Here is a 24,361-nt window from a genome sequence, read left to right on the forward strand (position 1 = left end):
CTACATCTGCAGGGACACTGCTGGTCACTGGCTGCCCGGAGGAGATGGGAGCTGACATTTTTGTGTTGCTCTCTCAATAAAGCATGGCAGAGCGCCAGCCTGCGTATGTTGTGGGTTGGAGGAAGAAAACCCCACCCCAACACCCAAAGGAGAAGGGAGGTGAAAAAAGAGCCTGAGCTGGTCTGCTGCTTCCTTTTCCATACTTAGTCTTACACCCCTACTGATTAGGAATTACTCCATTTCAGGTGCAAATGAATGAAATCAGGGTCTTACTAGAAGGAACCACTCACAATTTAAATGCAAGGACCAAATAATGAGATGATTTAAACACTTGCAGCTACTAAGGCTTTTATCCTAAAACTTCATTCATTCCTTTGTCCACAGCAAGTTAAATCAAATGTGCCACAAATTGCAAGGCTTCTTACCTACTTTGCCCATTGGCATGAGATATTGAAGAAGTCTGGCACAGGACTAACTACTCTTAGCTGCAAAAACTGCTTTTAGAATAGATTTAGGATAGGGAAGAAATATGTGGGGAGAAAGTGTTGAAAGAAGGAACAATTGGAAACCTTGGCTTGCAAGAGCCCTGTTGCTTAAAGTAAAAAAATACTTTTCAAATATGTCATCTTCCCGTTTTGTCTTCATTATTCCTTCACCTCTTCTTCATGTATTCAATCCTCATTGCTCACCCCTGCCTATGCCTCTTCACAGCTTCTTCCCTCAACAGAGAGATACTTTATAGACAGTGCCACTGACTTATTTGAATTTCAGGTAATAGAAGCAAATAACATTTTAGTGGCAGAGAAATAAGTCCAGAACACTTACAGCTTATGCCTTTATATATTGCTATACTTCAGTGTTAAAAATGATGGGCTGTAATTACTTTAAAATACAATTTCCACTTTGAACATCCTAGAAAAATGCTTTCAACTGGGTGAACTCTTAGCTCTTGACCTCGGTTCTGTGCACACTTGTGAACAGCCATCTGGAAAGGTTGTACGTATTATTACTCTTCCTGCATGTGCATATGATTACTGACACCAAGGAGTACATAGGAGTGACCTTTTAATGCTCCTATGCTGGGCAAACTGTATTTCATTTTTAATTTAATATGAAATAGGGTTTAATAATAATCTCAGAATGAATTTAGGAAAGAATATAAAGTCTAAATGAGGAGAAATCATTCACTGAAAACCATTCAGATAACATACCGTTTTATCAACTCTGTAATTTTACTACTATGCAAATAAGGAATTTGCATGATGATGTATTTTTGAAAAAATTATTTGTAGCACACAGTCATAAAAATATACCTATACACAAGTCTATATATTAATTTATTAATATAATAAAGTTGAAGTCTTTATCTGTGCCATTGCTATTCATTTTAAGGGAATATGAGTCTCTTAAATACCTATGTGTCCTTCTTACTATTTTTGGTGTGTCCAGTGAAAAATTAAACACTGCATCAACCAAAAATACTATAAAATATTCCACTGAAAACACTCAATCTAGCACTCCAAAACATATCCTCCTCATACGAACGGGCTGCTAATGAGATCACAAAGTTCTGAATTAGAGCCAGAAATAAAATCAGACTAATCTAATAACTTCTTCATGAAAATTTTAACAAAAGACAAATTAATTTAATTAAATTAAATATGCACATAGTCTAGGGTAAGAAGCTTCAGAACGCTCCTTTCCCTTTGTGTGTTCCCTTACCAGTGTCATAAATTCACCCCAGGACATTTGGTAAACTAAATGGAAAGTTCAGACGTCCAAAATGTCTGACATTGGAAGGGACCACTGGAAATCTCCCTGCTCAGCCTCCATTCTCAGAGTTCAGAGCTGGGACCTCTACACCTCTACACCAGGTTGCTTGGGGCTGTGTTCAGATGGGTTTTGAGTATCTCCAAGGAGGGCAACTCCATAACCTCTTTGGGCAATCTGTGCCAATTACCATCACAGCAAGAGTTTCCTGACGTTCAGACAAAACCTCCTGTGTTCCAGTTTGAGCCCATTGCCTCTGATCCTGAACATTGCCGGGAAAAGTCTGCCTTCATTCTGTTTGAACCCTCCCATCAGGTATTTATTATACACAGTAACAAGATCCCCCTGAGTCACTGTTCTTTCTCCAGGCTGAGCAGTTTCTCAGCTTTTCCCCTCATGAAGGATGCTCCAGGCCTTTAATAATCTTTGTGGCCCTGGGTGGACTCATTCCAGTAAGTACACATCTTTCACACATTGGGCAGCCCAGCTCGTTGCAGTCATGCTGACTGTTCCCATCTTGTCTCAAGATGGTTTCCAGGCAGATTTGGTCTATCATCTTCCTCAGGACTGGGCTGAGGCTGACCACTTCAGGTTCCCCAGATGATCTTTCTTGCCCTTCTTGAAGACAGAAGTGACACTTGCTCTCTTCCAGCCCTCAGGAGCTCACCCAGTGGCTTTGACCTTTCAGAGATGATTGAGACTGTTCTCACAGTGACACCAGCCAGGTCAGCACTCTTGAGTGTGTTCTATTAGGTTCTAAAGACTTGCATATGCCCAGTTGGCTCAAATGTTCCCTAACCTACTTCTCCTTCACCAAAAGTATACCTTTTATATTCTAAACTTTCCATCTTGCCTCAGGGGCCTGGAATAATTGAAAGTCAGCTTTACAAGTAAAAACAAAAGTGAAAAAGGATCTGATCTCCTTGGTTTTTCCATGTCCTTTGTCACTAGGTCTCATCCTTAATCTGAAGAGCACTAGAGAGCATGGAGAGCATTAGATATGTGCAGTAGTATTAAGGAATTGGTTGTGCACTGATGTGGAATCTGAGTAACCCTTTTATGCCCATATGGAATCTCTTTCAATAATTTCTCCATTGTGTTGGTGATGCCCTGGCTCTGGGGGAGGTGAATTATGAATGCTATTCATCCCTTTTTCCTCCTGCTCCTTGTTCTTCCCTTTTCTCCACTCATCCTCAAAATGTTTTCCACAGTTTGCTGCCTACAAAATAGCTAAGAGGAAAATTCTTCTGAGCAAGCTGTGGACATATCTATTTGTACGAGATTTCAGCTGCTTTGAAGGATTGTTTCCTTTTATTAAGGTGTAAAACAGCTCTTGTGGGAAAACTAGAATTTTGCACATGTAATTAGGAAGGTATGATACTTTATTTTTGGAGATGCAGAGCCAAGAGCTGGGAGATTTTCTCACTTACTGAAACAAATAGCTTTTTAACATCTGAAATTGCTCCTGAATATATTTTGATTAGAGTGTGAGCATGGCAATAAAAGAGTCCCTTGAGAGAGAAAATATCTGGATTCAAATATTAATATTATTTGGCTGGGAACTGGTTATCTCCCAAGACAGAGCTGTTAGGTTTCTCATTGATAAAGATTTCTATTGGCTCGAAGAAACTGCAAACTGGGTGCTGAGCCCTGTTTAAGGCAGAAACAATAGTTGTTCCCACACTGGTCAGTGACAAACTCCCTTTTAGCCTCCAAGATGATTTTGGATTTTGATCCCAGAACTTTTGCATTTTTCCATGCTATTGACTCCTGCTCCTGGCTCTGCAGGCATCCCTGGCATACACTGTGATTCCAGATCCTGGCACTGCCCATCAGTTGAGACATCCCTAAGACCAGTATCAGATCTGCTAACAGAGGGACAGCAACTGTTTAATTGCACTGGCTCATGGAGTTCAAGAGGAGGTGTATCTACAAACAGAACTCTTTTCTTCTTCTTTTTAATGGGGTTTTGAAACTTTGTTCTGCTTTTCTGGATAGAAACAGAAGATCTTCTCTTAATTTTGTGCCTTGCAAAAAATGACTGTTTGTCAATATAGTCAATACTTGCTATACCCTTGCTAATTCTGCCAGCTGCATCACAAGTGTTTTGGTAACTGCATTTTTTGTTGATGCTCAAGCCCATGTTTAGGGCCAAGATTTTTAATATTTTATGAAAAAATAAATACACTGTTACTGACAAAAAGCTGTAAATGGGAAGACAGATGCCCTTGAAGTCTCAGTAATGTCCCCCAAACTGCACACTTTCTATTTTTCACTTCCATTTTAGAACAATCTGATGATTTTTGAGTCTTTGGCACTGACAAGGCTGGAATTACATTAGTCTTTTAGAGCTTTGGGGACTTTATGAATGTTCTCAAACTGCAAAACAGTTCCCCCATCCATAATGTGGCTGTAGTTCATAAAAGAAAAAAAAAAATCCATTTACATTAATGAGGCAGTTAAATATAAAAAATAAAGCCCCACTATGAGAAAATCTCTAAAAATTATATAGCTGTTTTTTAATGCTACTAGTCACTCAGCCACTGTTTATGGAAACTCAGTGTTCTTTTGTAAAGCTAGAATCAGAGCATACAAAATAACCAAAGATGAACCTTGGCCTCTGTTTCCTCAAAGTTGTCTTCATAGGGAAAAACAAACCCCCTGCACACAAAAAAAAAAAAAAGAGAAAGGGCTTGAACTGTAATTAAGTTCAACAGTTTCTCTATTCACAAAAATGAATGGTTTATCCAATATATTGCTCATCTTCCTCGTCCATCAGAGACAAATCTACCTTCTGCTTCTTGAACATTTTTGGGAAATATTAAGCCAAGATAATGTAAAAATTAGAGAACACAGCAGTGCCACCACTTTCCAGAGTCTAATACAAAGGCATATTCTCTGATACAGTCAGCAATTACATGACTTCAGCTGGTCTGCAAACTTACAGCACTCTGGCTCTCAGGATCACTTGTTTACCTATACCCATCTCTGTACGTAGCACAGTGAAGCTTATAAAGTTAATCCAGGTTACTAACAGACATAAAGTCAAAAACACAGGAAAACTATGAAGGGGCTAGGGCAGAGTTCAGAGCCAACTGAAATGATTTTGCCTTTGAGAAACAAGGCAGGCATAGTAAAAACAGGATAGCCTAGCAAAATGAAATATGCATTGGTATGTGTATGCAGACTCATGCTAATAATTAGTCTTGCAAAGGGTAAGCACTGTTCAAAGTACTTTAAAAAAATTACTAACAACCTCAGATAGAGGCTGCTGTCAAACAGAATAGAACTAACTGTGATGGAGGTCTGTAGCAGTAATTGATACAAACATTGACATTAATGCTGAGATACTTACATGGAAGAATTCAGCACCTCGTAAACCTCTTTCCATGCAAAAACTGACCTTTTAAGCTAATGACAGAATTGCTTGTCTCATGCATAGGAACTCAGCATGGCCAGTACTGCTTTCTACCCAACTGCTCAAATGAACCCCTTTTAATCCTTCTGTATGTCTTTCTTTAGGACAGTTGTAGCTCATGATAATGATAAAACAATAACAAAATGGAATACCATTACATCTTTAATCAATAAAATGTCCTTTCTTGAGTCTCGTCTGAATAGTTTGTGTTAGGAGTTGGCAGAGAGAACTGCAAATCAGTATAATAAAATGATGTTTACCGGTTCCTTTGTACAAAATGAAGCAATAAAGAGCTTTTCTGTTAACTTTATGTTTTTATTGATAGATGCCACACTCGAGACCACACACATTACCATTATATATGAGAAAAAGCATAGCTGTTTCAACAGACAAAAGTTAAAGTGCAGTTGATTCATTGGCTCCTTTAAGAGGACTGGCATCTGGACCACATGCACTTCAAAGTCAAATGCTGTACTGAGATGTGCTGCTTTGAAGTACAGCTGCTGATCCAGACAAATTTTGGAGCCTACCCCAGCATATGAATCTGCTGTACTCTGAAAAAAAATCTATTTCAGATGCCAGTTTTAACTCAGTTTAGAAAATTGCTGTCTGGATCGGCTGAACTTCAAAGCCGAACATCGCAGTGCTGCATTTCTCTTTGAAGTACAGCTAATCCAGATAGTGGATTTTCTCTCCCTCCTTTTTTTTTTTTTTAAGTAGTTAAAATTGGCATCTGACCTTACTAGTATTTCTCCTTACCATCTGCACATTCTTTTCCCTTCTCCCTTATTTCCTCATCTTTTGACCTCTGAAAAATACAGCAAGACTCACTATCATGTTAGCCCCTGCACTACCAAAGCAACTATAAAGGGGGCTGTTGTGGGGACAGCCTGTATCAAGTTTCATAATGGACAGTGGCCAATTACTGCACATGGCTTGTCATAAAGTTTGTTAAATAATATTTAATTTTAACCACCCAATAAAAATAAAGCTCAAAGCAAATCCCTTGTAAATGTTCGCATTCAAAGCATTCATAACGACATTCTCACGGTTCCGCTAACTCATATTAACGGCCATTAGCACTGGTTTAAAAAGTAGCTGAGCTTGATAGCATTTCAACTTCCAGAAATTTTCAGTAATTTAGCCACAGAAAGGTCTCCTTCACAGGCAATACAGGAAAGCCTTAAGGAAATGGTTTTACCAGAGAAAGAACGAGATAACTACAGGCAGAATTTGCACAGCTTCTGGCAAGGGGAGCCAAGGCTAAAGGCAGCGCCCTCACCAGGACACACTCCCTTATTGCCTACACAGTGGGGATGCTGCTGTTTGCTACTGAATTAAAATATGAATCATAAAGAAGTGTTGCGCCCAGTTCAAAAGACACAAAAAAAAAGGAAAAAAAAACCCCACCCAAATACATGTTAGTACAAGAGGACAATTTAATGACAGCATCTCTCGTTTGCTGAGAAATAACTCTGCAGAGAAAACGGACTGGACAATGACCTGCATTTTTTTTACACCGATCAGGAGACATGTCACTCAGGTGATCTGTTCTTGTCAGGCAGTCTTTAATTAGAAAATTCCTAGAGGGAACTCATGCTCCCACTAGGTGCTTATTAAAAACTAAAGACAAAAGGAGTTGGTAGAAAAGCCCAAGGAATGGACAGAGAACTCAGGTTACACTGAAAGGCAAGAGTCAGCTGCTGCTAGCATAGGGAGAGACACTCAGGATGGCATGCTGGATTTTGAATGAAAAACTCTCAGTGCTGTTATTAGTGAGTATTTTTAGCATTAAAAAACCTAATTGGATATATATAAATATTTTAAGCTTGTTTAAAAGACATTTTATGGTTTGCTTACAGTAATACTCCCAAGCTTAATGTAAAACTTGCTATAAAATATTCAGCAGCCTTTTTATAACTAGTCTTAAAAACAATTTAGAGTCTTAGTGTTTTTAATTATTTTTAAGTCAATGTACTTTAGTCGTCAGATAAAGGGAGCTGGGGTTTGCAATTCTAATCGAAATTATATTCTGATTTATTTTCAAACAATTTCATGAACTGTGTATGGGGAGCAGAGAAAGGAATTTCCTTAGCTCTTAATTCCCTCCGTTTCTGTGATTTTTTAATTTTAGCATTCATTTCCTTTTTAGAGACCAGGTTAAGACCTGTGCTTAAAAGTGAGTTTACCATGACACAGTAAACATCATTTATATCCTTTACTGGGGATCTGGAGATAGGACTGTAAACCTGAATTTGCCAAAATATAGCCTCATTCCAGCAGGCATTTTTGATTTCTATCATCTGTGATCAAGAAGTGCATTGCACACTGATTTTGGAACATCTCTCATTTTCTCTTAAAACTATAACCATAACCAGTTTTTTATACATTTAAAAATACTGTAAATATCACTAATTCATAGCCTCTCTGCTTTGTAGCTGGTGTGGCTGGGACTGAACTTCTATTTGTTTATTGATACCTTCCACTGGTATGAAGATGACAATGCTTACATTTATACACGGATTATGTTGGGAGTAAGTATGAGTTTGATTGTTAAAGGGCTTCACAAGAAGAATGCATTTGTAGTCTGATTTTATTTACATCCTTCATAAAACTTTTGATGCTTCAACAGTAATTTTCCCATATAAGAGTATTATATTAATATAGTATTTTCTTTCTTTTGCTCTTCCTATACCAAGCTTGTAATTTAATTTCTTTATGCTGTTCTATGTACAGTCAACCCTGGCTTGGGCAAGAGCTTCTGCATCGTGCCTTAATTTTAACTGCATGCTAATCCTGTTACCAGTCTGTAGAAACCTTATTTCATTCTTAAGAGGAGCAAGCATTGTAAGTACCATTTCTCAAATAGCCATATTATCATCTCTTTTTTATTTCTGTAGTTCAGCAGTATTATCCATATCAAACATTTTCCAAGGAATTTTAATTTTTGATAGAGAAGCCTGTACACTATTGCCTAGTTATTACCATTTAAATTGTCAGTATTCATGACTGAAGGGAAACAAATGACTTGTTTAACACAGTGCTTTAAATGCAACACTGATTTTGGCAGCTGCTGCATAGCATGGTGTCATGAAGAGAAAAGTGAGAAGCTACAAAAAAAGGACATAATAATGCCATTTGGCCAAATGGAGAAAATTCATATCCATCATGTGTATTCTCTGTAGCTGCAAAGTGAAAATTGGAGAAATAAAATGTTCAGATAGATAAAAATGTTCTAAGGATAGTTATGAACATGTTTAAACACTTCTGTCTGAGTGGCTGCTATATAGGTCCTCATTTGTGGTAAATGCGTTTTTGTAACAGAGGCGTTCACATTAACCTTGGAATCAGCACAGGAAGTACTTAAGGCTTTAGCTCTATTAAGTATAACTTCAACTTGCACTGAATTATTATAGTCAGAGCAATCCCAATGCCACATCTTTGGGTAAAAAAAATCACTGATCACCTCATGACTCCAGGAAAAACAGGAATTTAGAAATGGTAAGATACAGTTATTTTATAATAAGCTGGTTCTTATTTCAATTCTGCCATTTTTCTTTCCGTGATTGTTAGGCTCAGATGTTAAGCATTATTTAGGCTGGGAATCAACTTATGTAATTGTTTGAGTTCAGGAGCTGAACATTTACCAAAAAAAAAAATAGAAAAGTTGTCCTGGCCTTCTGAATCACTTTGTGAATTAGCACAGAATATATGCATGCCCACTTAGATGTTAAGAACTCAGAGAACTGGAGCTCTTCTCACAGATAATATTTTGTTCTGGACAATATTCTGCTCTTGAGGAGCTTGCTACAGAGCAACAAGACTTCTCCAGCATGGCCAGCACCAGGCTGGATCCAGTGCCTCTCCAAGGAGGGGCTGTGTATTGACATCACACCCCGTGGTTCTCCAGATTTTTGGAAGACTTATTAGCTGGCAAACAACATGGATACACGCCAGGATCTTTGGCATGGTGCCATGCCAGGTCGTGTGAGCAATCCAGACACCCACACCACCACTCAGAGGCTGAGTTCTGTCGGTGAGTGCTGTCTGGGTCACAGCAGAGCGTGTTAGTTTTGGCTCAGTGCAGCCAGCCCCCGGCCCCAGGCTGGCTCTGCGCAGGGGCACCCAGCTGGCTGCGAGCACACCACTGCCAAGCCCTTCCAATAATGGCAGCACGGCTCAGTAACACATCAGCATGCAGCCACCTGAGGTCTAGACAGCCTCACCCTCCTGGGGTGTGCATTTCCTGAAAGCAGAGAAAATGTTTTCATTGCACGCTGGCTTTGCCAGTGCTTCAGCTTTGCTGTGCTAAGCTCACAAAGCAGTGGTGGCCCAGCCTGGTGTCCCTATACCAGCAAATGAGTTAATGTCAGCTCAGATAAACCACTCACAAATCACAGTTAAGTGTAGCAGAGCTTTATCAAACCCTTTTTTGAGCCCCTGTATAGGATGAATAGCTTCAGAAACCCTGGAGTGCCACTCAGGAAAGTTACCTGAGTCCTAAAACTAATGCAAAACTTCCACTGAATTCCTTCAGCTTTCCATTCTCAAATGTACTGAACTCTTCTCCAAAATGTGAGTTGTAAACACCAATAGGAATGATATAAAACAAGTTCTGCTTTTTCACCAAGTGCTGTGGAGGAGCACTGAGGAGACAGCTTGACAAAAACATCACATTTCACAAGATGGTTGCCTATGGAATAGCGTTAAATGCAAGTAAGCTTTTTTGGTTTTATTTTCTTCTTCTTTGCCCTGGAACTGTTTCGAATTTCACAGTGATTCTGCCTAATGCTGTAATCCCCATCAGCTCTGAGATGTGATATTTTAGTGCAATAATTTGTTGACTGCAGCTTTAAATGTGTGTAGGAGTCCCATCTGATTAACCATTTGTAATCTTTTTTGCTTGAGAAGAGTTTGACTGTTAAGGAAATAAACTTTCAATCTGAATAGTAAACACCAGTTGTCACTTAGTTAATCTGACCAGCTTGTGTGCTCTTAAAATTTAGTGCAAATAACTTTTATTGAATCCCTGGGGATGTCTGGGGAGATGACGTAGCATTTCTGTCTGATTCTGTAAGGAAATCATGCTTATGAGTCACACCACACATCTGCCCACCAATACATCTTCACTAATTTTTCAACCAGGTAATAAGTTTAATCTGAATTTGAGAGAGCCAGGTGTCTCAAAAACAATGTATTTCTAGATATTTATTTGGAGTAGGTGACTGATCCAGAAACTAACAGCCCCCTTGAAGGAAAAACAGCAACTTGAGATCAAAATTTATCTATTCTGTTGGTCCTAGTGACTTATGGAGCTGTTCATTCATGTGGCTGGGAAAAAGACATCGCACCTTCCTGTTCTCTAAGTTCTTTTACTACTCTAAGTAGTAAAAGGACCTGGACAAGACTGAAGTTTGTAGGAATTCAGAGGACCCAAGGGGAACAGGAGATAGCTTGAGGAAAAAAGGATGTACAGAGAGGAATGAACAAAATCCAGTGTGAAGAAGGACATGAGCAAACAGAGATGGAGAGGTATCTGAGATTAGATGATAGATAGGTAGATAGATAGATAGATAGATAGATAGATAGATAGATAGATAGATAGATAGATAGATAGATAGATAGACAGACAGATGGATAGTTCTCTTAGAAAATGGGAAGGAGACAGAGGAATTAATCAGGACTATTTGCAAGCATGAGACATTGCAGGGTAACTGTTCTACCCCCAGGCTGTCAGAGCAGATTCTGGTCCCAGTATCTTTTCCAGCCTGCTTGAGGGAGCTGCTTTTGTGTGTACAGGCTGTTAATGTCCTCATGCAGCGAGACAAGAATGCAAAGTCAGGATTGCCTACAGGAACCAATAGCTAAAGTTTGTCTCCTGTATGTCATGCTAAAGAATTCAGAGGGGAGGGCTACAGGATGCAAACATTCATCTTACAGTGTATTATGATGAATTACTTATCTGTCATGTCCACTCATTCATCAGAGTTCAGTTTTGCCACAGAACAGGTTCCTACAGAGTGCAACATTGCTTCTTTAATTAATAAATCAACCCAGGAATATAAATTAACCAACTTTACTTGGTGTATAATAAGTCATGATCCAAAAAGAAACCAAAACTGCACAGTCAAATCTTTTGTGGTTTTGGTTTTTACATTAATATTAAAATGTTTGCTAGTGCATTAATGTGGACAGTCTGTGAAGTGCAAGTCTATCAGAAGAGTGATTACTTTAATGGTTTCATGAATTTCAAGGAAAAGAACACACAAGCCAATGTGAAATGACAGAAAGTATGATCATATAATTCTTATTTAAATCACTCTTTAGGGAGAAATCAGGGGTTCATTTTTGGGTTGTTATTTAGGTTGGTTGATTTTGTTTTCTAAAATATAAAATGGAAAAATAGTTGATATTTGAGAAAGAAAACACAACACTGGGAAGTCTAATAAACAAAGCGTGACAACCTATGAATTCCTGCTTCCTTAACAGTCAAGTGAGAAACATTTATCATATTTGGAAAAACACTACATCACTGTATAGTCAGACTTGCGTAAAGAATGGCCAGAAACTCAATTGCCTGAAATTCAATTTAAAGTTCATAGAAAAAAAAATCTACAGAACACATTGTGACAGAAAAGCAACATTTCAGAGTGATAGCCACAAGTACACTGAATCCTTTTTAATAAAATCTAACAGTGCTAAAATGATGTGTAAATAGATGCCATTTTCCTCTCAACTGACACATTATTTATCCTAGTACTACCTATAATGCCTTTTATTACACAAAACCACAGTCAACTCCTGTTAGTCTATTGCAATTTAGTAATTGTTAGTTGAATGGATGCTCACCCTTGTATGATCAATAGACTAAATCTGGCAGCAAGAAGTTAAACCAATTTGAAGATCAGATCAGTAAGCTTAGCCTCACAATATAAAATTGTAAACTCCTTTATTATTAAAGTAACATGTATTCATCTTGGCTTGCCAGGTGATGTTATTCCAGCATATTTATTTAATAGTGTGCTAAAAATAGTCAGTGGAACATTAGTATTGTCTGGCTTCTAACAGGCAGCTAGCTCAGCTGAGGTGTGCCTGGCCTTGGAAAAAGTACATCTGTACCTTTAATTTTTCATCAGCTCTAATACAAATTCAAAAGCAAGCTTTAATTGGTCAGGCCATAAAGGGATATAATTAGAGACTAGTGGAAGAGGGAAGTTGGAGGAAAGAGAGAGAGTAAACAATGCTATCTATAATCAAGGGCATCATTGAAAATTCAGTAAAGGGAATTCTGCTTAGTTGGGCTTCCTGTGTTCTGCATGCCTGTCTGTGATAAGAGCTGTCTGGGAGTTATTCAGCCACTAATAAATCTTCCTTATAGACCCGTAACTCTGCTAGAATAAAATCAGAGTTTCATGCACTCTCAGTTTGATCAATGCAAATAATTCTTGGCTTTGTAATGGAAAAGAGACTATTTAGTTGAGACACAGTGGCCTGAAACATAAAGACACTACAAGAGATAGCAATAATATTTTCTACAAAACCTGCTTCTTACTTTACTGGTTTTACCCTCTCAAGAAAGCACATTCATACATTTTCTGAAGTGGGGAGTGTTGGGGGGACTTTTTTTTTTTTTTTACTTTAATATGCTTGCCTTATCTTAAAGATGAAACTACTTGAATTGTTTTGGTGTTTGCAGAAAGGTCATATGGATATTTTGCTCCATCAGTCTTTGAATTATGATATTAATACAGTTTAAGCAAGTAAGGGAAACTAGGGAAAGAACAGCAAGGTTGTTTGGAGTTAGGCTGCTTGAAATGGTGATTCCTGCTCCTTAAAAATCCCAGCAATATGTTCTTCTTTAAAAACATGCAAAGTGCAGAAGGAAGTATGGTGATGCCAGGTATGCTTGGCTTCTGACAAGCACTGAAAAATCTATGGCTAAAAATACTAGGAAACCTTTCCATTTTCAACCACTTTTTGGTAAACTATGTGATTGGCTTTGGTGACCTGAGTCACAATTTTGTGTAAGCGATTAAATTTTCAGGGAAGCAGATGCTTATCTTCAAAATAAGTTTAGCTGATACCTCAGTTTTCTACTTCCAAAAATCACAGAAAATCACACTTCCATTAAACGTTTTGTTTTGTTTTTTTCAGTCAGATTGTTTAAATCCAGACTTAGAGCAAGTACTAGGAAGGAAACAATTTTAAATTGAAGAACATGTGCTTCCAGCTAAGATAAAAATGGTCCAAGTCATGTTCTTTGATGTTTATAACCATTCTGAAAAACAAAATACAATGCAAGCACATGTGTGGTCACTGTTTTAATTCTTATACAACCTGTGCCTTTTTAGTCCACAAGACATCATGAAGTTGAATTAGAGGGTCTGAATAACTAGGAATGGCACAAGACAGTGGGTGGAAAAAAGAATCCCAGCCTTGATCAGGGGCAGAATTCTCCACGGCTGGGTTCTCTGCCTGCAAAGTTGTTCTATTTATTGTGGGCTGAAAGGCCAGGATTTGACCCTTTGGCTTTATCATTATTGGCTGGTTAATCAAAATGTTTAACTGCTAGCAGCAAGCTCCAATTTGATTATTATCCTGTACAGGCATGCAGAAAAAGTGAAATCTTGTCCTCAGATAAACACATGAAATTTCTGTTTAGTTCAATGAGAGCTGTGCATGCTTCACTGAAGGCACAATTGGCTGAATAAGAGTAGCTAAATTGACCATACTTTCAAGATAATTTAATTATATCTCTTTGTATTTAAGGATATGTACAGTAAACACCGTGATCTAATAGCCATCCTTTTCCTCCCTCTCTCCTCCCAATAAAGCCTTTTATTTGATCTCAGAGGTGGACTAGATAGAACATCTTAGGGTCAAATACAAATTAATGTAAGTTAAGTGCTTCAGAGGTTCCAGATGTCATTAAAAACAACAAAAATCCTTCAGTCTTCATGAACTGTTATAAAAAGAACTTTGTTTAAGATTGGGTGATTTATTCCATACGTTATTTCTGCACATGCAGAATGAGGAAAAAATTGAACCAAAAATTCTGAGACATAGTTCCTTAAACTTTGTCCTTGTGGTTAACTCAGAAAAGTGGGAGGAAAGAACTACCAACTGTGGTAAGCTGCGATTTCAGAAATCTGCATATTAATTTTGGAATTGCTTAGTAAATTCTATGCACTGCAGATGCAAAGGCCTTCAGAAAATGCAGTTTAGGGCTGTAAAATATTTTAGTTAATGGCAATGTGTTCAGCCAGACCTTTTATTCTGCTACAACTATTATACATTAAATGAACCACACTGAAAATGGAATTAGGTCTCAGAAGTATTAATCTAATAACACTCCAGGCAATAGAGAAGATCATGGGAGACTCAGGTAAACCAACATATTCAGTACAACGTTAGTTTGAATGTAATGTTTTTCAATGTATCATTATGCTCTTTACATTAACAACTACCACAGCCTAGCCAGCAGAAAAGAAAAACAACAGCTACCCTCCTGTTCATTCTGGAAGTCTTCTACACTTGTAATATCCTCTACCTGTCAGATGACAGCTGGAGAGAATGTCACCCAGAAGGGAAGGTGTGGTAGATCTCAAAGAAGAAGGTATGATGATGTTTCCATTGACAGAAACGCGGGGGAGCAGAGCAATGTGCAAATGGAAATGTCAGTGTCCCCTAATAGCCTGCAGACAAATCTTACTAGGCTAGGTTGTCAGAAGTGGAGCTCCTCTTCCAGGGGAAAGTTGCAATATGAGTACTCCTCATCAACTATAGTCTCAAGACCTTCTTGGAAAACTATATCCATGCAACCCATTTTTTTTCTGTCCAAGACTAGAAATACTCTGTTAGGGAACGTGGACCTCTGTCTGTTGGAGAAAACTAGCACCCCATTTAACTCTCAACACTCAGCATTTTCCAGATAGCATTATATATCCTGTCACTGCTGCCATGACTAGAATTCGTGCAAATCATGTAGAATCCTGCACTTTAGGGAAAGCATAAGATTTTGTAGGTTTCTAAACAGCAGAAATGTCTTCATTTTCTGTGAATATTTTATAGTCTGCAGTACCACTTTAAACAAATCTACTGTTTTGAAGGTGAAAGGGAGAAAGTGTTTTTTGCTATGAACACAGATTCAAACCTCCACAATTAGTCAATGTCACAATTCTAAATGAGCAAAGATATCCAAAACCTGCAGCTGACAGACTGCAAGCAAGCTCTGGTAAAACAGCACTATGGATCCTAACTGAGTGAAACTCTCTTGGTCCCTAGGCTATGGGGACTATCATGCCAGAGTTATAAAAAGCATCCTGTGGGTATAGAGGGCAAGAGGCCCACATCACAGTAATCACCAGTAGGTGCCAAAATAAAACTGCTTACTAGAAGTCCACTTAGAGACTCATTGTCAGGGCTTTCCATCCTCTGAAAGTTTTCTTTCCTCTTTCCTCCTTCCCTTAGCCCATACCAGGCAATGTGCAGCATGTAACTCCACGACTTACTGAAGATGGCAATCTGTTACCCCACACTCCTGTGCTACGAGCGACCTCTTTCAGATGTCAAAAAAATCAGGTCCTCATCGAGCAGTGACTTGGTTCCATTCCAGCTGGATCAGATGACATCCTTACCAGACCAACACATCTGCTCTGAAAGAAGCCCCTTGTAGGAACATTTCCCCCCTCCCACTCAGCACTTAAATGTGCTGTTACACTTAAATACATAAACAGTGTTTATATACTGCTTATACATCAGTTGTGCACTGGGGAACAGATTGCCACAGCCCCCACACAGCTGCCACCTAAACCATGCAGCTCAGAGCTTCTTGGGCTCTTGGGTTTTGACGGTCTAAATCCACACAACTCATTCACTGCTTGTGGTCCGGTGTCACCTCACTTCCAGTGTCCCAGCACTGCCGGGCTGCTGGGAGCACACTGTCATGCACAGGCTCCAGGAAGCATCTCTCACCTGATGCTGGCAAAGTTGTTTCACATGCAGCACCTAATCCACAACAACACGTGCAGGACATGGAAGGCCACTGTACCATCAGTACCCTCTGATGCTCACAATCATGTCATGCACACCATTTCACAAAATGACCAACCTTTGGCTGAAAGCTGCTTAGATTGCTTGATCCCATTACCCCATTTATAGAAAGGTTATTTTAGAGTCTCATTCCTTTGACGGCTTGAATCTGTCTTCTAATTTCCGGGCTCATTTTATCTCTCTGCAGTTCATACCCATTTGGATTCAGTCTCCATCCTGCTGAAGCTATTCCAGCTTGTATAAATAATTTATTATTTGCTGGGCCAAAGATTCAGGAGAAATGGGAGGTTGATTTTGCAGTTTGGGTGCTCAGGATATTCACTTGGGATGCCTATGTCAATAAATATTGGATTATTTTTATTAAGGGCTTCATCAGGAGACAGCTGAAAAGAGAATAACCAGTCAACCCAGTGACTAGGACATGTGATTTGGTTTAAAGCCTTACTTTAAATTTAGTGTAAAAAGGATTTTAAAATATATCTTTCATCTCCCAGTGAATTTCTAAGCGTGAGGCAATGAGGTGAAGCAGGTGTCAAGGAGTGGCGGGGGGAGTCCCTAAGTTAACATTACATTTTGAGTGAACAATCAACCAACCACAGCACATCTACTGCTCTAGAAGGATCACCTCAACTCTTGTTCCCATGGACACAGCTGTCCCCAGGAGCTGAAGAGGAGCTGGACTCCAGCATGTGGAGTGAGGGAGCCCACTAAGGGGGTAGGCACATAAAAGACCAGCAATACCAAGGTCCTTACGCATTTAATCCTGTGTTTACATCTATGATTAAACAGTGACTTGTATAGTAAGACATTACTTTCATCCACATAGTCACAGTTAAAAAAAAAGGGGAGAAAAAGGCAATAAAGGAGAGGAGACTCGAGGAGAGGAGACTCGAGGAGACTCGAGGAGAGGAGACTCGAGGAGACTCGAGGAGAGGAGACTCGAGGAGAGGAGACTCGAGGAGAGGAGAGGAGAGGAGAGGAGAGGAGAGGAGACTCGAGGAGAGGAGAGGAGAGGAGAGGAGACTCGAGGAGAGGAGACTCGAGGAGAGGAGAGGAGACTCGAGGAGAGGAGACTCGAGGAGAGGAGACTCGAGGAGACTCGAGGAGAGGAGACTCGAGGAGACTCGAGGAGAGGAGACTCGAGGAGAGGAGAGGAGACTCGAGGAGAGGAGACTCGAGGAGAGGAGACTCGAGGAGAGGAGACTCGAGGAGACTCGAGGAGACTCGAGGAGAGGAGAGGAGAGGAGAGGAGACTCGAGGAGACTCGAGGAGAGGAGAGGAGAGGAGAGGAGAGGAGAGGAGAGGAGAGGAGAGGAGAGGAGAGGAGAGGAGAGGAGAGGAGAGGAGAGGAGAGGAGAGGAGAGGAGAGGAGAGGAGAGGAGAGGAGAGGAGAGGAGAGGAGAGGAGAGGAGAGGAGAGGAGAGGAGAGGAGACTCGAGGAGAGGAGACTCGAGGAGAGGAGACTCGAGGAGAGGAGACTCGAGGAGACTCGAGGAGACTCGAGGAGACTCGAGGAGACTCGAGGAGAGGAGAGGAGAGGAGAGGAGAGGAGAGGAGAGGAGAGGAGAGGAGAGGAGAGGAGAGGAGAGGAGAGGAGAGGAGAGGAGAGGAGAGGAGAGGAGAGGAGAGGAGAGGAGAGGAGAGGAGAGGAGAGGAGAGGAGAGGAGAGGAGAGGAGAGGAGAGGGGAGGAGAGAAGAGGAGAGGAGAGGAGAGGAGAGGAGAGGAGAGGAGACTCGAGGAGAGGAGACTCGAGGAGACTCGAGGAGACTCGAGGAGAGGAGAGGAGAGGAGAGGAGAGGAGAGGAGAGGAGAGGAGAGGAGAGGAGAGGAGAGGAGAGAAGAGGAGAGGAGAGGAGAGGAGACGAGTGGAGAGGAGAGTAGAGAATAGGAGAGGAGAGGAGAGGAGTGGAGAGGAGAGGAGAGGAGAGGAGAGGAGAGGAGAGGAGAGGAGAGGAGACTCGAGGAGACTCGAGGAGAGGAGACTCGAGGAGACTCGAGGAGAGGAGACTCGAGGAGACTCGAGGAGAGGAGAGGAGACTCGAGGAGAGGAGAGGAGACTCGAGGAGAGGAGACTCGAGGAGAGGAGACTCGAGGAGAGGAGACTCGAGGAGAGGAGACTCGAGGAGACTCGAGGAGACTCGAGGAGAGGAGAGGAGAGGAGACTCGAGGAGAGGAGACTCGAGGAGAGGAGAGGAGACTCGAGGAGAGGAGAGGAGACTCGAGGAGAGGAGACTCGAGGAGAGGAGAGGAGAGGAGACTCGAGGAGACTCGAGGAGAGGAGACTCGAGGAGACTCGAGGAGAGGAGACTCGAGGAGAGGAGAGGAGACTCGAGGAGAGGAGACTCGAGGAGACTCGAGGAGAGGAGAGGAGACTCGAGGAGAGGAGAGGAGACTCGAGGAGACTCGAGGAGACTCGAGGAGACTCGAGGAGAGGAGAGGAGAGGAGAGGAGAGGAGAGGAGAGGAGAGGAGAGGAGAGGAGAGGAGAGGAGAGGAGAGGAGAGGAGAGGAGAGGAGAGGAGAGGAGAGGAGAGGAGAGGAGAGGAGAGGAGAGGAGAGGAGAGGAGAGGAGAGGAGAGGAGAAAAAAATTTTTTTTGAGAATATTGTTCAGGGAAGAAGATCATATTTGGTTTATGACAAACAATACCTTTTAGAAAGGTTTTTTAAATGGTCAGGGACAGAAACAGATAACCACTGAAGGAGAGATGCTAACAGGAAGCTAATTATAAAAACTAGAAATAACTGTGCTGTAAACATATAATTATCTTTCATTGTCATTTTTTCATCCTTTGGCATTTAATATCTTGCATTAATTACAACTTCCATGTAATGGATTTTAGAATCTCTCATATTGAAAAATGAAACTGTGCACCTAGCTTGATTACAACTTTATCTACGTTAGCCAATAATAAAACAAAGTCCTTCCTTTTCCACTCTTGAAATTATATTCTTTCCCCACAAGAAAATAATTACAGGGGAGTTTTTACTTCAATCTAAGGCACTTTTCAAAACTGACCATTTCATATACCTTTTGGGAACAGGCCAGAAGTAGAGGTGATATATGATACTCAGGACAAATCAGATCTAACCCTGCAATTTGCTCTTCTCCCCTTAAATCATAGTTCCTGTGGCTTCCTCAGGCTCCACCTGCATAAAATAATGCTACAGACACTTGTTATTAGGGGACAGATTTTGAAAGCATCTCTAGTGCAAGTTGCAAACTGGTCCATGCCTAAATCAGTCAACTCAGTGTCCTGTGTAGCAAGGGCATGGCACATCCTAGTATATTAATTTAAAATGTGAATTTTAATCAGTTTACCTATTTTTGAACAATTTAAAGTCAGAGGTGTACACTTTTATATCAGTTCTCAAGAGGTCCTCCTTTAATGACGTTGGAGACTGCAGGGCACTTGACTGTAAACCTGGGAGGTGACCCTGAAGCTGTTCCTATCCTCTCCACTGTGAAGCAGTCTCTTCATATTAGACATGCAGTTGATAAAATTCTCTTTTTACCGTCATCTTAATCCATGCAAAACTCTCAATTTATGCCCGAGCTTTTCAAATAGTTCACAGTGTGCATAATGAAGTTCCTTCTGGCACTGTGGACACATACAAGTGTGCCTGTAATTTCACACCACTCTTTCTCTCCTGCAGCCATCCATATTGTTGCCCACTCCATCAACATTGAGCGGTATCATTCCAGCCAGTCAAAAGAAGCTGGGGAGCTACGGAATAAACTTTCTGGTCTTGGCAAGAGCCCAAATGAAAGCTACTTGAACCCCATCAGGACCTATGAAACAGTAAGGTGTCACTTTTTAGGTTTCCTCATCTAAAAAGTTTTCCTCTGTGGATTCTATTGTCAGTAAAACTGTATTTCAAAGCCTTTTAACCAGAGCGAGAAGGTGCTGCCAAAGGTTAACCTCAATTTCAGCTGAAAACACTTACTCAGAGCTGCATTTTTCAGGTTACTAAGCTCAAAGAAATGTCTATAGTATTTTAATTAGTTTGTCAGGAGACAGCTGGTGGGGGGAGGATAAGGAGTGTTGTGAAGAGTAGGCAATTAAATAAACCTGCAAAGAATTTTTAAAAACCCCAAACCTAAACTATCAATACATGGAACAACTTATTTTCAGAAAGAAAAATAACCAAACAGCAGTAGCACTTCACAATATTTCTTTCACATTTGCTGTTTGTCTCTCCCCACGGTGGTGCAGCACCTTCCCAATCCGGGGACTGATTCTGCCTCGTTATATGTGAAGTGTGGCTGCTCAGGCAAGAGCACCTTCAAAACTACCCAGAGGGCTGCTGCACACAGGAAGCAGTGCAGGGCGAAGCTAGAGCTGCTGTGTGCTCTTCAGAGCCTAGCAGAGCTACAGGATCCTCAACCCATAAATGTTTCCATAAATTGGAAAAAAGTGGCTTGTGCCTCACTTTCTCGGATAACCCACAACAGCATCATAAGCTCTCCTTTATCATTTTCATAACATAAAGAAAAGCTGAGCATGTTTTTCTTTGTGTTGCATGTAAACCATGGAAAATCAGCTTTTTTTCCCCATATTCCATTATAGCACACATCACATTAATGCCATAAGTTTCCTTGTGTATCCTGTTTTGTAGTTACATATTCCAGGGTTGAAATGGCCCCGGTGAGACTCCCATGCATATGGTTCTGCTCTTTAGAAAATGCCCACACAGTCAGCATGAAATAAGGACTGCCTGAACACCATGAGTTGGTGCTCTTTGAACAGTGATGTGCTCCACTGAAACAAGAAACCAAGTGAGAAGATGTCTGGACAACCACTGATAGGATTCAACAGAGCTTTTAAGCTGAGAGGCTTGTCCTGCTCTTCCTTAGTTCCTTTTCAGTTTAGATAGCACAGGGTTTTCACCTTTCAAAATAAACAAATAAACAATTTCAAATTTGAAGAAAATCAAGCAAATTGATGTAGTCAGTGCTATGAATGCAAGTCTTCACATTAGCATTGACAAAGCAGTCAGGTTTATCAGAACAGGACAGCAAGCCAAGCTTCCCAGTCTTTCAGTACACCAAAAGACCACGTTCATGTCCGTGAGGTGCTCTGCAGGAGCAGAACAAAGCTCCCAGATATGGACAGGAGCTTACCATCTTTCAGTAAGCATTTTTTTTTCTCCACTAAGCATTCCCATAGTGATATAATTGTGAGGTAGGCCTCTAATTAGCATTAAGATCCTAAATACCCTTGAGGAGGAAGGCTAGAATATTTTGAGATTCTTTATCAGATTTCTCACAACAATACACTCCACAATTTATAGCCTAGGTTTTAATCTAACCTCTAATATTTATATTTTTTTATCACTCGCTTATGTCTCAGTACCTAAACTCAGAATTAATAAATTATGAAGAGAAGCAAACAAAAGATTGTTTCTAACTTCAGAGAAGAAAGTTCTGAGATCAACAATTCCGGCATTCTTTTCAGTTTCCCCCTACTGCCATTGAAGCAATGTACTAAGTGTCTTTGACATTTTGCCTTTTTTCATCTCAACATCCAAACTAGCCACTGTAGTGGAAATGTTCAAAATATCACCTAGATCAATCCTGTTAATATGTAATAGGATCTGAACACACTCTTCACAGGTATCAATTTGAAAATGTACTGTGTGCTGTCAAGTGTATTTGAAAGAATGAGTATACTGTAAAAAGTGACTGTAAAAAGGGCATTGTGGAATTTTATCACCTCTAGGATTTCCATATCAAATGAGTGCACTTTACAAATATAATAGAGGGTTGGGGTTTTTTTTCTCCTAGTGTATTAAATTGTGTAACCAAATCAGGATCCAGAAGATATGCTATGCTCCTTCATTCCTGTGCATCACCACTGGAAAAACATACATACATGCTTTGTAGGCCAAATGGGGACTTCATTTACACTCTGATGGCATATTTAGCTTGATTCTCATCTTGTGTGTGAGATTTTTACTGTCGTTCTTCACGATTTGCGCTTTATAAGTGCAATCAACATCTGACAGTTGTGTTCAAAATACATCTTCACTCTCACTTCAGTTTATTTTGGTGGGTTCAGACAGATATACCAGACCTGTGCTGACATCTGTGAGTCATGAACAAGAAGGAACATCTTCCAGCCCAGGATATTAATGTTCCATCATTGACAAGTATAAAAATGTTAACATAAATATGTATTTAAAAAAGAAACCCTTATGCTGTGCATCTCCAGATAAATGTAAGGAACAGGTAAACAAGAAATGTTTTTTAGGCAAATGAGAGTATGCCAGCTTTGTGTACCATTCCAGGGCTGCTACAGCCCCACAAACTTTGAAGTGAAGTAAAGTAAGCACAAAATAGTTACACATCTTTACGGTTGCAGGTGTCTTAGCACCACACTTTATCACCCTCACATAAACTGGTTTCTAGTGCTGTTTTCTTTATTAGACTTCTAGGTTTAATCTTCTCATTTCTCCAATAATTTTGCTTTACTTATGACACATTTCCATTAAATGTGTAAGCAATTAAAACTGATACACAAACGAATGAGACTGTCTAATTTCCTCCTTTCAATTCCTGAAACAAGTGGCAGAAAATATTTAAATATCTGTTTGGAATAAGCCTGAGTAGAAATGGAGCAGAGGGATGTCTTTCAATGCTGTTCTGTGGTAAAATGGAGGATTCCCTCGCCTCCATGTCTTGTTCTGGTTTTGTTCCTATGCTGAAGATTTTGGCTTTACCTGTAATAGCAGCCACAGTAACAATAATAAAAGTAACATAAATAGTAATAAAAATAACAGTTATAACAACAACAACAACAACAACAACAACAACTACTACTACTACTACTACTACTACTACTACTACTACTACTACTACTACTGTTTTCTTATTCTAGAACACAACAGGACAAGTACTAACCACAATAGCTGGAATAACTGGAGTTATGATAACTGTGGCTTTAATTCTGATCATGACTTCATCCACTGAACTCATCAGAAGGTCATGCTATGAGGTTTTCTGGTACACCCATCACCTCTTTGTGGTTTTCTTCACTGGTTTAATAATCCATGGTATGGGGTAAGTATTTGTGTAAACTCTACAGGATATATGTACACAGTTTGAGATGAAACACCATCCAAATCTACAATGCCATGCTTTTCTACTAACAAACTGCTGGATCATTGGTGAGATAACTAAATGAAAACATTCTGAAATTAAAATACATCACTGTTCTGAGGAATGAAAGCATCCTTCAGTTTATTCAGCCACTCTTCTACCATCTTACAACCTGTACCCTATCAATGATTGAACTTCCATGCTTGGGAACAGGACATTACAGATCAGGAATCAAACCTTTGTGGGTTCAAATTAGAAAGGGATAGGCCTTACACTCTTAGCACTTGGAAGGCATTTTGCATGAGGATGCCTTTTAAAAGCTTGAGAAGCTTGCAGCCTGTCATCTACCCTATGGCAGGCATCTCTGTGGCCATTCTCCTCTGCCTTCATAAATATAAAGTGATTCTGACCTTTCGCTGCAAGGATCAGAATCTCAAATTTCTTCACCATACAGACATATTGTGTAGTAGTGCTAGGTACCATACTACAAACCAGGTTTAAATGACTATAGTAACAAACAACTCAGGCTTATGACTAGCCCAGTCAGAGGGCTTTTATGGACAGAGATGACTGCCTGGTTGCTGTTTGTTGTTCTGTTCCTCTGCACAAAAGAAAGATCTGTCCTCTCAGTAGGGGATTCTGGTTCTTACAGTGAGGGACAGCAGATGCATGGGGTCTTCCTTGAGAAGCTCAGCGACTGATAAATCCTCTGTCAATGAAGAATGAGAGCAGGAATGTGCTTAGAGTTGAAAACATTTCATCTTCTGTTTCCAGCTCCACTGGCATCATCCGTTTCTCCCTTGTGTGCTATCCTCCACTTCCTTTTACCATTTCTGTGTGGTAGCATTGATGTTAATTTACATTTACATTTTAATTCAGGGAGCACAATTTTGACATAATTCTCATGGTCTTTCTCACCCCCTGGACTTTGTTCACACCATGGTACAATCCCTGGGCTGCATAGCCCAGTGTTTGGGGTGGAAATACGCTGACAGGAGCTCATTGCTGTGTTCCAAGAGCT

At 40.3% G+C, this 24,361-nt stretch overlaps 1 protein-coding gene across 1 annotated transcript in view; it reads left to right on the forward strand.

Annotated features, from left to right (window-relative positions):
- Positions 1–6,918: 6,918 nt before the first annotated feature.
- Positions 6,919–24,361, forward strand: part of NOX3 (NADPH oxidase 3) — a 40,304-nt gene continuing 22,861 nt past the window's right edge. The window contains exons 1-6 of the mRNA XM_005518421.2: positions 6,919–6,963; positions 7,627–7,722; positions 7,925–8,035; positions 9,820–9,904; positions 19,896–20,041; positions 23,120–23,301. Coding sequence (XP_005518478.1) covers positions 6,919–6,963; positions 7,627–7,722; positions 7,925–8,035; positions 9,820–9,904; positions 19,896–20,041; positions 23,120–23,301 — 665 coding nt within the window. The remainder of the gene's footprint in view (positions 6,964–7,626; positions 7,723–7,924; positions 8,036–9,819; positions 9,905–19,895; positions 20,042–23,119; positions 23,302–24,361) is intronic.

This window comes from Pseudopodoces humilis, chromosome 3 (genome assembly GCF_049639895.1).
Source record: "Pseudopodoces humilis isolate 2021_Gansu_Grassland_sample_001 chromosome 3, ASM4963989v1, whole genome shotgun sequence".
NCBI lineage: Eukaryota > Metazoa > Chordata > Aves > Passeriformes > Paridae > Pseudopodoces > Pseudopodoces humilis.